General features: G+C 45.0%; 1 protein-coding gene across 5 annotated transcripts in view; it reads left to right on the top strand.

Moving 5' to 3' along the window:
* COBL (cordon-bleu WH2 repeat protein) overlaps positions 1 to 12,788 on the top strand; it is a 306,183-nt gene that overhangs the window by 272,568 nt on the left and 20,827 nt on the right. For all 5 annotated transcript variants that reach the window (XM_050785610.1, XM_050785608.1, XM_050785607.1 and 2 more), the window contains one exon: positions 4,878 to 5,187. In XM_050785610.1, coding sequence (XP_050641567.1) covers positions 4,878 to 5,187 — 310 coding nt within the window. The remainder of the gene's footprint in view (positions 1 to 4,877; positions 5,188 to 12,788) is intronic.

The following is a 12,788-nucleotide window of genomic DNA, read 5'->3' as shown; positions in this document are numbered from 1 at the left end:
CTCGTGATGGAAATTTTCAGATATCAGTGAAAAATGGAAGGAGATGCATGATTGTTCAAAATTATTTGGAGGGATATGCAAAAAAAAATTTCCATTTATTTATTTATGTTTAAGACGGAGTCTTGCTCTGTCGCCCAGGCTGGAGTTCAGTGGTGAGATCTCGGCTCACTGCGGCCTCCGCCTCCCAGCTTCAAGCGATTCTCTGCCTCAACCTCCCGAGTAGCTGGGACTACAGATGCCCACCACCACATCTGTCTAATTTTTGTATTTTTAGTAGAGATGGGGTTTTGCCATGTTGGCCAGGCTGGTCTCAAACTCCTGGCCTCAGTGATCTGCCACCTCAGCCTCCCAAAATGCTGGGATTACAGGTATGAGCCACTGCATGCGCCACCCCCCCCGCCCAAATTATTGAAATGCTTTATGTCAGTTTGTATCACTAGTTCAAAAGCACTTCACGTTATTTTTCCCTTTCTTCCAAGTGCCTAAAACGTGGAGAACAAAGCACAGGTTAAGATGAAGTGCAGCATTCCTTATTGGTTGTGAGTGGCTGTGGAACCCATAAGCAGCGGTGTGAGGTGGCGAGGTAGCTTTTCTTTCTTTGAAACATTTTCTCTGGGCCATATACATTTGGTGAAACTGGCTCTTGAGAAATCTTCTCTCTTAATGAACCACAAAAAAGCAATATCATAGGACACAAGATCTTTAATTTGCATTTAATAAAACAATAAAAACGAATCCATTCCAAAATTACTTAGAAGATACTTATATTTAGTGATGGAATTATCTTTGCTGACTCTGTAAAAGAAAAACTAGTACCGAACTGAGAATAATTTTGTTCAACTTGAGGAACTACTAGCCCTAAGTTAGCATTTTCTTCTTTATGCTTGAGCTGAAGAGTTTACCAAAGCTCATTCAGAGATATGTAATGGCCTCTGATTATATAATTTAGGTGGAGGACAATAGAAGGGTTACTATTCCTTACTTAGACTCCGGCTATTCATTTAGAAGAGAATTAAATCATGAATTTATATTAGGCTTCTGCTAAAGACAAAGTAAGTGTGTTTTTTCACATTTGCAAAAATCCTGCAGTAATAACTTTTTAGTTCAAAAAGGTTGTTCATGCCTTAAGAGAATAGCAAAGCTGCCAGTGCATTAATTAACTCAAAAATAATGACTTACCCTCTCAGGGACGACAGAATATAGCAGAAAGGACAAAGCCAATGTTGTATTCCTTTTAAAGATTCCTAATTAGTCACTGGTCAGTTGTAAAAATGGGTATTTACATCCTATATGTTGATTTGGCTTTTCAAAGACTGCAGTTCTACTCTAGAAGGGATTTTAGAGCCCGTCAGAACCAACTGCTTATTTTACAGAAAGGGGAAAGGGGATTGTTCAGAGTGCAATTTGGGCTCTTAATTCAGCCCTCCTCCTGCTGCCCCTGGGTTTCAGGCTGGGGTCCCTGGACCGCTGGCTCTAGGTAAGCCCCTCAGGGGCTGGAGAGAGGGTGGGAAATGGGACACACACAGGATCTGGAGGACAGGACCTGGGCCCCCAACCTCGATGCAGCCCAAGCAGCTCCACGTTTTCCTTTTATGTTCTGAGTTTCCGTTTAGCATTGATGAAGAAAAAAAAATTAAAAAGTCTCCTGCACCATTATCTCATTCAGAAATTGTCAAAACATGTTACAGTTAATGGGGTTAATCATCGGAACCAGCCAAAGGAAGAAAAGAGATGTGGGGTGGGGGCAGGATGAGTGAGATGGGCATGTCTGATTCCAAACAAAAGATGCCCAGGACAGAGCAGACCTTGGAAAGGAGTGATCAGAAATTGCCTAAAAACTCACGCCAACCCAGGTTGGGGCTTCACAGAAATATCTCCCCTTCTCTTCAAATCTGTGCTCTTTCTGACAGCTCACCAGGAAGCTTCTCCAGGAAGTTCCCCACGCAGCCACCATCACCCTCCTCAAAGCCTTTGCAGGTGCTCCCCCTTGGCCACAGCCTGCCCCACCCTATACTCCAAGCAGTTGCCAGAATCACTGTGGGAAGGTCTGCCCAGTCGGGTCCTACCCCTTTGGCAGAAGGCCTTGCACCCATGTTTCCTCTCCTCCCAGCATTTAGACAGTTGTCTCTTCAATTCCTGTGCCACTCTTCTCCCTGGACGCAGGTAAACCTCCTGAGAGCAGAGCCCCCCTACCTGCTTCTGCACCAATGGCATGAATGGTGTCACAGGGCTGTGGCCAGGCCACACGGGCCATGGGAAGATTATCCACATGGAGAGCAGGAGAGTTGGCCTGGGCAGAAGGGGAGCTCTGGTAATAGCACTCGCATTAGTCATTTTGTAAATGGTTTAACACATGTGTGCACTGAATATGTGACCTCTCACTCCATGTTGATTTAAGGCTTTGCAGGTGGCTTAATTTAGACCACAGGCTCTCAACTTTTTTTTTCTTTTGCCTCAAAACTTCTGAGGAATATATATGTATGACCAGGCAAGCATTCCTGATCTTTATAACTGGCTAGAGAAGGGGTGGAGCAGGGTTAGAGTCCCTCTGCCCTGCAATGTGTTCTGTGCCTCCAGAGGGCATGTACCAGGTGCTCTGAGGGCCCCCTCCAAGGGGCCTGGCAGCAGAGGGCTAGCGGGGGCACATTTCTTCAGGCCACTTCACACCTGAGTGATAATCCCTGGAGAGGGAAGAGGGTAAGCCAGGCTAAACCAGCATTTGTGTGGCCCCTACTGTGTGCCACCACCTCGCTCAGTCTGGCCTGCCACACTCTGCCTATGGGAGCACACCGAGAGTTGGTGTGACCATACAGCATTGTCATTCTTTGTGTACGTGTCTGTCCCTTCAGAAGCTGTGAGTGCCAGAGCCCACATGTTTGGATTGGAAATCTGTGTCCCCAGGCCCTGTCATAGGGCCCTTCACATTCAGGCACCCACTCAGCAATAGGGACCCTGTGGGCAGCAGCATTACATTACTCCATTAGGGTGTGAATCCAGGCCTCTGTGACCTGAGAGTTTTGTTCTTGTCATACTTTTTATATACAACATAGACAGAAAAAAATGTGCTGGTTTTATTGTTCAGTGATGGCAGCAAAAGGGAAGGCAAGAGAGGAGTGAGGGGAAACAGGGAGCTACTGTGACATTTCTTCTTAATATTTGTCTTGAATTAAGAGTCTGGCCACAAAAGCTGGGGAGAGAACTAGAAGAACGAGGTCGCAGCAGACCAGCATCACTGCATTCAGCATATCTCCTCGTGCGTTTGCGCTGTTCTAAACTATTCCTTTTTTTTTTTTTTTTCATTCTATTCTTTACTTTGGAGCTCTTTAGTGAAATGTATTTTCTTTTAAACTTTTGTTCTTTCATTTGTTTTATTGTTTGGAATCTCAAACCAACACCTGATGGGATTTTATTTTGGTTTTGTTGATGATAAGTTGTTAGTCTCCTGTCCAGTTAAAATATTGGTGATGTTGAGTGCAATTGTGATGTCACTTCACTCTCAGTGCATGATTTTGTGGAGTGAGCATTCCTAGAGGAGTCTTAATTCACTTTGGGCATCCAGTGACTATTTAGGGGAAGAATGACTTTAAAACAAAATACACTGGGACTGCAACAAAACACAGTCCTTGTTTCCTGGACTGTCATAAATAGTGCTTAGATCATATATCCTGAAGTGTCTTGAAGTTTAAAATCTGTTTTTATTAAAAAACAGTAACAACTCTAATATACATCGGGCTAGAGTTGTGTGTTTTTGTCCTTCAAATTTCATCTCTATGCATAGAGCCTTCTGTGATTTTAGGGAATCTAGAAGCTCAGGAAGAGAAAAATAATGCCCTCCCATTCCTTACACTTAATGTATGGCTATCTACGAATAGCTAGGTAGTTGTGCAGAATGTCCATAGTGCTACCCATCATTAGTATTAGTGCTTGACAGAACCTGGCTTGGAGAGCGAGTTGCCGCTCTGTGCATCTCACCAAACTGCTGCAGCAAATCACATTTAGTGCGTAGGAGCCAGGTAACTGCAACCACAGAAACTGGCCTCACATGTAAAAATTAAGGGAGAGCCAAAAGCTGGGGAGTAGGGCCATGAATCTTCTAGGCCAGATTTCAAATATGAAATACACGTGAGATGTTTTCAAACTGATATTTATGTCTGCTTATTTATATTTCCAAAAACTCTAATTGTTGTTAATGTTTTTCTAAAGATCTCACATTAAACAAGTTCCATTAAACCAAAGGTCAGACTAGAAACAATTGTATTCAACATGTCATTAGTTTGAATTTTTAAATGTGCTTGCCCATAGCCATAGAGAGGAGACCAATATAAAAGGCTAATTAGCCGGGCGCGGTGGCTCACGCCTGTAATCCCAGCACTTTGGGAGGCCGAGGCGGACGGATCACGAGGTCAGGAGATCGAGACCATCCTGGCTAACACGGTGAAACCCCGTCTCTACTAAAAATACAAAAAATTAGCTGGGCGAGGTGGCGGGCGCCTGTAGTCCCAGCTACTCGGAGGCTGAGGCAGGAGAATGGCATGAACCCAGGAGGCGGAGCTTGCAGTGAGCCGAGATGGTGCCACTGCACTCCAGCCTGGTGACAGAGCGAGACTCCGTCTCAAAAAAAAAATAAAAATAAAAGGCTAATTAATCAAATACTGATTTTTAAGGGAAAATTTTGCTCTCAATCTTACACGAATGACTCCCTCTGAGTTAAAATGTTTCAGGAGTATTCAGCAGTATTTGAATGAGGGTCTTCCTTTATTTTGAGCACCCTGAATCTGAAATTTTAGAGTGGGGCCAACACACTGATGTCACACTTGTTAGGCAGTGTGGACCCCGGAATGGTTTGGGCTGACCTGTCCTTACCGTGTCTTGTCCAGTAAGCCTGCCCCTGGGGTCTGGCAGCCACTGCAGCCCGGATGGAGTCCCACAGGTGCTGTCAGAGGCGGAGGAGACCGTGTCCGTTGGCAGCTGTTTTGCATCGGAGGACACGACCGAGGACTCGGGAGTGATGAGTTCCCCCTCAGACATCGTCTCTCTGGACTCGCAGCAGGACAGCATGAAATACAAAGACAAGTGGGCCACGGACCAGGAAGACTGCAGTGACCAGGACCTCGCTGGAACCCCAGACCTGGGTACCCAGAAGAGCCCTTTGTGGGAGAAGAATGGCTTTGAGAACTCACATCTGAGGTGAGTCATGGGAAGGACGGGTGGGGACGGAAGTCACAGCCACATCTGTGTCTCTAAAGAGTGTCTTTTGTCACGGGATCCAACACGTGCTATCACAATCTGCGCTGCACCAGAGCCCCGACCCTGATTCATGGCAGCTGCTCTCAGGCATGTCTCTGTGCTGTCTGTACATCTGCAGTAACTTACAAAGACTGTGTAAGAGTGACTTGTTTGCTTTGGCACCATACCCTTAAGTATATTTTTCTACTCAACATCATGTTTGTAAGATTTATCCATGATGATATCTGTGTTGTTCATTCATTTATTTACCCATTTTCCTGATAATGAGCACTTAGATTGTTCTAGTTTTTGAGGGCTAGAAACAATGAACAAGAAACATACGTCTCTATTTACATGTAGAGACTTTTCTAGAAGAGGAAACTGACAGGAAAGAGACTTATCTTCAGCTTTATGGGATACCTGAAATGCTCATGCAGTTGGCAGGCCCCCAGTGTCTGCAAGGTTCCCTTGTTGCACACCGATGCCAGTATTTAAGATCAGTAGACATGTTGAGCTTTGCCAGCGTGTAGGCATAGATGGCTTCTCATGTAGCTTTCATTTACAGTTCTCTGATTAGGAAGGATGAGCATCTTGTCATTTGTTCATTAGCAATTTGGGTCTTGTATTGTATTAATTGCCTTTTCATAGCCTTTGCCCTTTTAAAAAACATGCTACATTTGGCCTGGCATGGTGGCTCATGCCCATAACCCCAGCATTTTGAGAGGCTGAAACAGGAGGATTGCTTGAGTCCAGGAGTTCAAGACCAGCATGGTCAATATAGTGAGACCTTTTCTCTACAAAAAAAAATTTAAAAATTAGCTGAGCGTGGTAGCACGTGCCTGTATTCCCAGCTACTCTGGAGGCTGAGATGGGAGGATCACTTGAGCCCAGGAGGTGAAGGTTGCAGTGAGTTGAGATTGTACCACTGCACTCCAGCCTGGGCAACAGAGCAAGACTCTGTCTCAAAAAAAATTGAATTAAATTAAAAATTGTTATGTTTACTTTTTTTTATTATTAAATTCTCCTTTGTCAGTTATTCGCACATGGAACATTTCTAAGTCTGTGGCTCGAACTTACCTGTGTTTTCTTTTCTTGTACAATGATTGTCTTCACATTTTAGTATTCATTTTTCCTTTTTCTCTCAGATGTATATAATCTTTGCCTATTTAAGAGATCCTTCCTGTACCCTAAAAGACTAAAGATAGCCTGAATTTCTTGTAAAACTGCATTCTCACATTTGGGCTCTCCTATACATGGGGTTTATTTTTGGGTGTGATGTGAAGAAGGATCTGTTTTTTCCCACTGATTCCTATCCCCACTGTGGTCAGACATCAAGTGTCCATGTGCACGTTGTTCTGTTCCAGCGCTCTTTCCGTAGCACTGGTGTATTTGTCCATCTCTGTACCAATATCACACTGTCAGGATTCCTTTCTTTATTCTTATATAGAAAGGCATGTTGATTCTCTTCAGCCCAGCAATGTTTTTCATCTTTTAGATAACTTCAAGAACGCATCAAATAGATATTATGGAAATGTTAACAGAAAGAAGGTAAAATGGGCTGGATGCAGTGGCTCAAGCCTATAATCCTAGCACTTTGGGAGGCTCAGGTGGGTGGATCACCTGAGGTCAGGAGTTGAAGACCCACCTGGCCAACATGGTGAAACCCCATCTCTACTAAAAATACAAAAATTGGCTGAGTGTGGTGGCGCTTGCCTGTAGTCCCAGCTACTCGGGAGGCTGAGGCAAGAGAATCGCTTGAACTCTGGAGGCAGAGGTTGCGGTGAGCCGAGATCACGCCATTGCACTCCTGTCTGGGTGACAGAGTGAGACTCCGTCCCAGAAAAAGAAAAAAAAAAAAGGAAATAAGGTAAAATGATTTAAAGAAATAGTTCATAAGCCAGTCACCAAAATGAATGAATGCTTTTATAATATGTTTTTCGGGTTTTGTTCCAACCCTATTCATATGAACACACAAATCTGTATCTGGTTAGTGTAATTGTCTTATCAGTAATACTTTATATATCTTTGTACCTAACAGTTTGTCATGACCAGTTCCCCATGTTGTTATACACACTCCCTAGTAACGTTGAAGTATAGCTCTTCAATTCTAAGGGTGACTCCAAGACCAAGTTTATATTTCATCAGAAAGGAAATTTGAAGGCAGCAATTGGTTCCTTCCTGCCTACCCCACACAAGATGCATTTTGCTGAGGTTGGCCTGTGTTGTTTACATCTGTGAGAACAGAGGAAAATTATGGCATTTTCCTTTTAGTCATTCAACATAAAGAAAAATCACTTTCTACTGTAATCTCTACGTCTTTTCTGCAGTTTGCATGGGGATTGCACAGGTTTGCATTCCACATCTGAAACTAATCAGACATGCGTTACTGTGCACCCTGAGGGATGCTGCGCATAGGACTCATTGTTTGCTTTGCTGGTGCTGACCGTTGATATAAAATCTTGCTGATTTCTATCCAAATAGTGAGGGTTCATATTGACTATGGCCACAGCCAGGATAATCATTGAGTCTTTGGAACCTGATGCTTTATGCAAACAGGGAACACGGCATGTTTTCCTGCCCTCATCTCTGGGGTGCCACTGAATTTGAGAGTACTGTGGTGGGGAGGGAGGGAATTTGGGAATCTGATAGACCTACAATGGAATCTCACCACCACTAACTAGCTGTTTGGCCTTTAAGAGTCCACTTAATTTTGCCAAGCATTACCTTTTGATCATACACAGTGCGGATATGCCACCTATCTATCAGAGTTGTCATGAGCCTGTGAAAAGCCCAGCACAGATGATACCATGCACGTTGCATATATAATAAGTAGTACCCATTGTCAGAACTACTGCCCTTAGTTTAGGAAACGGGGGCACCATTGAATTGCCCTGGACAATCACTTTCCTTCACCGGGTTGTGGTCAGCTCATCAGTCAGATGAGGATGAAGATGCTGTCTGAGCCCCTTAGCCCTGGCTGTGATGCTGGGTTATTTGCCCAAGAGTTGGGATTGACTCTGCCCTTGCATGGAATGACTCTAGTCTTTTTGCTTTTTGTTTTGTTTTTGGAGGGTAGGGGGGATTTCGTAGAATGAATCTAGTTTTTTGGGCACCATTTTGAGGTTTTTTGGGTTTTTTTACAGGAATTATCTCAACTGACAAATTAGACATATTCAGAGATTTCAGCATGGTATATCACATTTTTTCCCAAATACATGATTTTCAATAAATTTCAGGATTACTTCAAAGCGGTGCCTCCCATGCAATGCAAGGGTTGCAAATATGGATGCCTTAGAGGCAAGGCAGTGTTTAGGCAAGGTTGAGGGAGGCTCAGCAGATGAGAGACCACAGGCAGTGTGGAAAACACATGCTTTCTCTAAAGAGAACAGCCCTGCTCCCTCTGTCCAACTGTCGCCCTGTGGGTTACAGACCCAGTGTGGCCAGTTTTTGAAGAGAAGCCAGAAATCTGGATTTTTATGTAACGTCTCCCAAATTGTAAATGTTGGCAACCAATTCAAGCACTCAGGGTGAAACGGAACACATACACAAGTTGGATGTGGCCTGTTCCCAGACTTACACCCTTCTAAAGACTGAAGGCTGCATCGATTGTTCCACTTCTTTTTGGGACAAACAAGATTACTTTTCTTGCCTATTCGCCAACTTTGGAATATAGTTGCAGCTACTTAGGTATTTCCTGTGCTTGAAAAATATCGATTCACACATAAAGTTGGGAATGAAGAGAGAATCTGCCTCTTTTGATGAAAATAGTGTGTTCCAGGGACAGGCTCGGCATTCACATCTGGAGTGAACCCTGTCGAAAGCCAAGGCAGCACAGGGGTGGTAAAGGCAGGGCTGGCGGGGACTGCCCCGGCAGCAGAACTCAGGTGTGGCCCAATGGAGCAGACCGGTCGGGTGGTCACGATCCCTACAGTGAGGACCCATGCCTCAGGGCTGACAGCCCAGACTCAAGGTGAGCTCGTGAGAGCACAGAAACCACCACTGTTCACAGGGGTGTGGCCCTCACCTCGGCCACCTGCAGAGAAGAACCCTATCAGAACACTAAACAGCAGCATCCATGTTCAGACTCTGGCAGTCGAGAGAAACAATAGCAAAGAGGAGGTTTTCTGACAGGCAGTGTGAGCAAAAGCCTGGCAGAGCGTCCCTAGTTGGCACCTCAAGCTCCTCTTTCATTGTGCCCTGAAACACATACCCAACCTTGATCAAGAGGAGGCTGCCCAGAGAGGGCATGACCACCATTCCCGGTGCCCTGTCCCTGATCCCCGAGCCCAACCTCCTGGCCCTACCCTGGATGACTCCCATACCTGGTTTCTGCAACTCATCCTGAGCCGCCCATTTGTGCTCCCAGAACCCGTGTGCATCTTACATGGCAAACGATGAAGATGTAGGACATGGCTGTGACATGAGCCCTCTCCATCCCCTCTGAATGCCAGGCCTTAGGGGCTCAGGCAGAGCCGAAGTCACCTTCTGTCTGGCTGGCAAGGCCAGGCCTCTAGGCTGGGAGTGGAGTTGGATAGCTTGTGAAGCTGTCCCTGGTAGCCCCAGACATCTTCAGCTTGCAGAAAGTCTCTGCTGTAGTCCCAGTCATCAGGAAAATGAGGATTGCTCATGGTTTATCAACTTGGCCAAAGTGGTGTCTTCTGTTGCCACCCCTCTGTTATTTGGGTATTCACTAAACACTGTTTGGGAACAGCCTTAAGACCCTTCATCACCTGGGAAGACCCAAGTGTGTAAGGTCTACATCGCTATGTTCTAGTTTTCTTAGTTATTTCTCCATTCTCTGCACCCTACGAAGGTCAAAATCATCTAGACTCCTTTGGCTAGGGATGACTGGGTTCACACATTGACAAACTGGAGGCAAACACCATTTCCTCAAGAGCTCTGCCACCTGTCCAAGGAGAGAGCCATATTGGGCTGGCCACAGCTAAAAACTGTCCTGGTTCAGTTGCATCTTCACTTCTTGGGTTGTGTGCAGTTGTATTTAGGGGCTCGACTGGCCTCGCTGCTGCTGCAGCCCTTACTTCATACATGGCAGCATTGGTGGGCTCCATTTGGTGTCCTTGGAGCCGAGGCATTAAATTGAAGAGCCTAAGGAATACCATGCTTCTAAGAAGAGCAAGTGTGAATGCTTGGTAATAATTGGAATATGTTGCGCATTGGCTCATGCCTGTACTCCCAGCCCTTTGGGAGGCTGAGGCAGGCGGATCACCTGAGGTCAGGAGTTCAAGACCAGCCTGGCCAATGTGGTGAAACCCCATCTCTACTAAAATTACAAAAAATAGCCAAGCATGCTGGTGGATGCCTGTAATCCCAGCCACTAGGGAGGCTGAGGCAAGAGAATCACTTGAACCCAGGAGGCAGAGGTTGCAGTGAGCTGAGATCACACCACTGCACTCCAGCCTGGGTGACAAGAGCAAAACTCCATCTCAAAAAATAATAATAATTGGAATATATTATATGTGCTGCTGCAATTTGAAAAGAATATGTTTTTCACGTCATTTGATTGTATCCGATTATAATTTTTCACTGCAAAATAAATCTCAGTTGAAATTTGACCTTGTAAAGGGAAAATCAGACTCCCAGAGTCTTCCTCTCAACATAGTACAGCCAATGAAGAAACTCCTAAGGAAGAGCTCAGCCCAAAAGCTGAACAGGAATAACAGAAATGTGGTGGTTGCATTTCATTCTGGGGACACCTGGGCATGGCCCTCAGGGAAGGTCCTGTGTGCCTCACACATAGCTCTGCCATGGACTACATGGACCCACAGACTCTTATAACAGGCATATGTCCCTTATGTATGACCCCAGCCAATGCTCCTAATACTTAAAGAGTCACTTAATGTGAAGATTGAAGAGTCTGCATTTAGACTGCTTAGGGAAGGAACTGCCCATGGCTGGCAGTGGTTTGCCCAGTGGCTTCACCTCTTGGTTCAGTTTCCTGGTCAGTAAAATTGAGATATGCACTACCTCCCCTTACAGTAGTGGCTGATACATTGCTAGCCTTCAACGATTGGTACCTGGTGTTATTGTTGCAGGTATTGTTATGTACAACTGACTAAGGAAGGGGAGAAATTTGATTTGTTAGGTAATCTTTGTATCTTGTATCTAGCTCTGATCATCTTCCTCTTTATTTATAACGTGTTTGAAAAAGATAAATAGACACATATATATGTGTGCATGCATATGTGTGCATGTATTTGTGTGTATATATATGTGTGTATGTATTTGTGTGTATATATATGAGAGAGAGGGAGAAAGAGAGAGAGAGATGGATGGGGAAGTAGAGGAGACTGTTATCTCCTCCTACCTGCAGGGAAGGAACAGTGGAACTAGCACTGATTATAAACTCTTGAATTCTGAAAGCAACCTTGCTGTAATCAGGCAATATCTAACTCTGTATAATTATTGTGAAAATCTGAGTTCTAGGGTTCCTTTTGGGAACATCAATTCCACAGGAATGCTGTGAGGAGTAAAAGAGAGAGATTGAATAAGTGGGTGTCAGGCTTTTTTTTTTCTTTTTTTTTTTTAAACTGTAAGGCCAAACTGTAATCATGTGCAGAGCCACCAAAGGTAGAGAGCGTAGCTTCTCCAGTTGAAGGGAGCCTCCCTGGAGTGCCTGATGTCCCATTTCAGCCTGGAAGCCTGTGCATTCCTTCTCAGCCCCCACTTTTTGGTGCATGCTGGGGATGATGGCTGCAGAAGCGCTTTATGAGGAGCTGTGCCATTACCTGCAGGCTTGTGGCTATGAGGAGCCTTATGGGACTGAGGGCCTGTGGTGAGAGGTGCAGAGGGACCCAGATCACACCAACCAACCTCTGAAACCTGGTGGGTGCAGAAACTTTGTGACACAGGAGCATTTAGAAACATTTGGCACCACCTAGAACCTTGAAACTTCATTGTTGACTGAAAGGTGAGTATGCAGCTCATGACTATGTGAGAGTGCATAGATTATGTGCAAATATTATGCCTTTTATTTTTTTTTTGAGATGGAGTCTCACTCTGTCACCCAGGCTATAGTGCAGTGGTGTGATCTTGGCTCACTGCATCCTCCCCCTCCTGGGTTCAGGCGATTCTCCTGCCCCAGCTTCCCAAGTAGCTGGGATTACAGGTGCATGCCACCATGCTAATTTTTGTACTTTTAGTAAAGACGGGGTTTATCCCTGTTGGCTAGACTGGTCTCAAACTCCTGACCTGAAGAGATCTGCCCACTTTGGCCTCCCAAAATGCTGCAATTACAGGCATGAGCCACTGCACCGAGCTACTATGCCATTTTATACAAAGGAATTGAGCATCCACAGAATTTGGTATCTATGGGAGATCCTAGAACCAATCCCCCTTTCCTCAGATACAGAGAGGGTTGCGTAACAACTTTGTGACTACTGGATCATTTAGAAACATTTTCTACACTCCAGACCCCTTCTAGAACCCTGAAACTTTGTCACTGCATTTACAAAGGACTGTTTAAAACACGTGTGAGACCTTGGAGAGCTGCACCGTCCAGTATGTGTGTGGCTGCTGAGTGCTTGCCAAGTGTCTAATCCAAA

Source organism: Macaca thibetana, chromosome 3 (genome assembly GCF_024542745.1).
Source record: "Macaca thibetana thibetana isolate TM-01 chromosome 3, ASM2454274v1, whole genome shotgun sequence".
In the NCBI taxonomy this organism is placed as follows: Eukaryota; Metazoa; Chordata; class Mammalia; order Primates; family Cercopithecidae; genus Macaca; species Macaca thibetana.
This window is presented reverse-complemented; position numbering and strand designations above follow the sequence as displayed.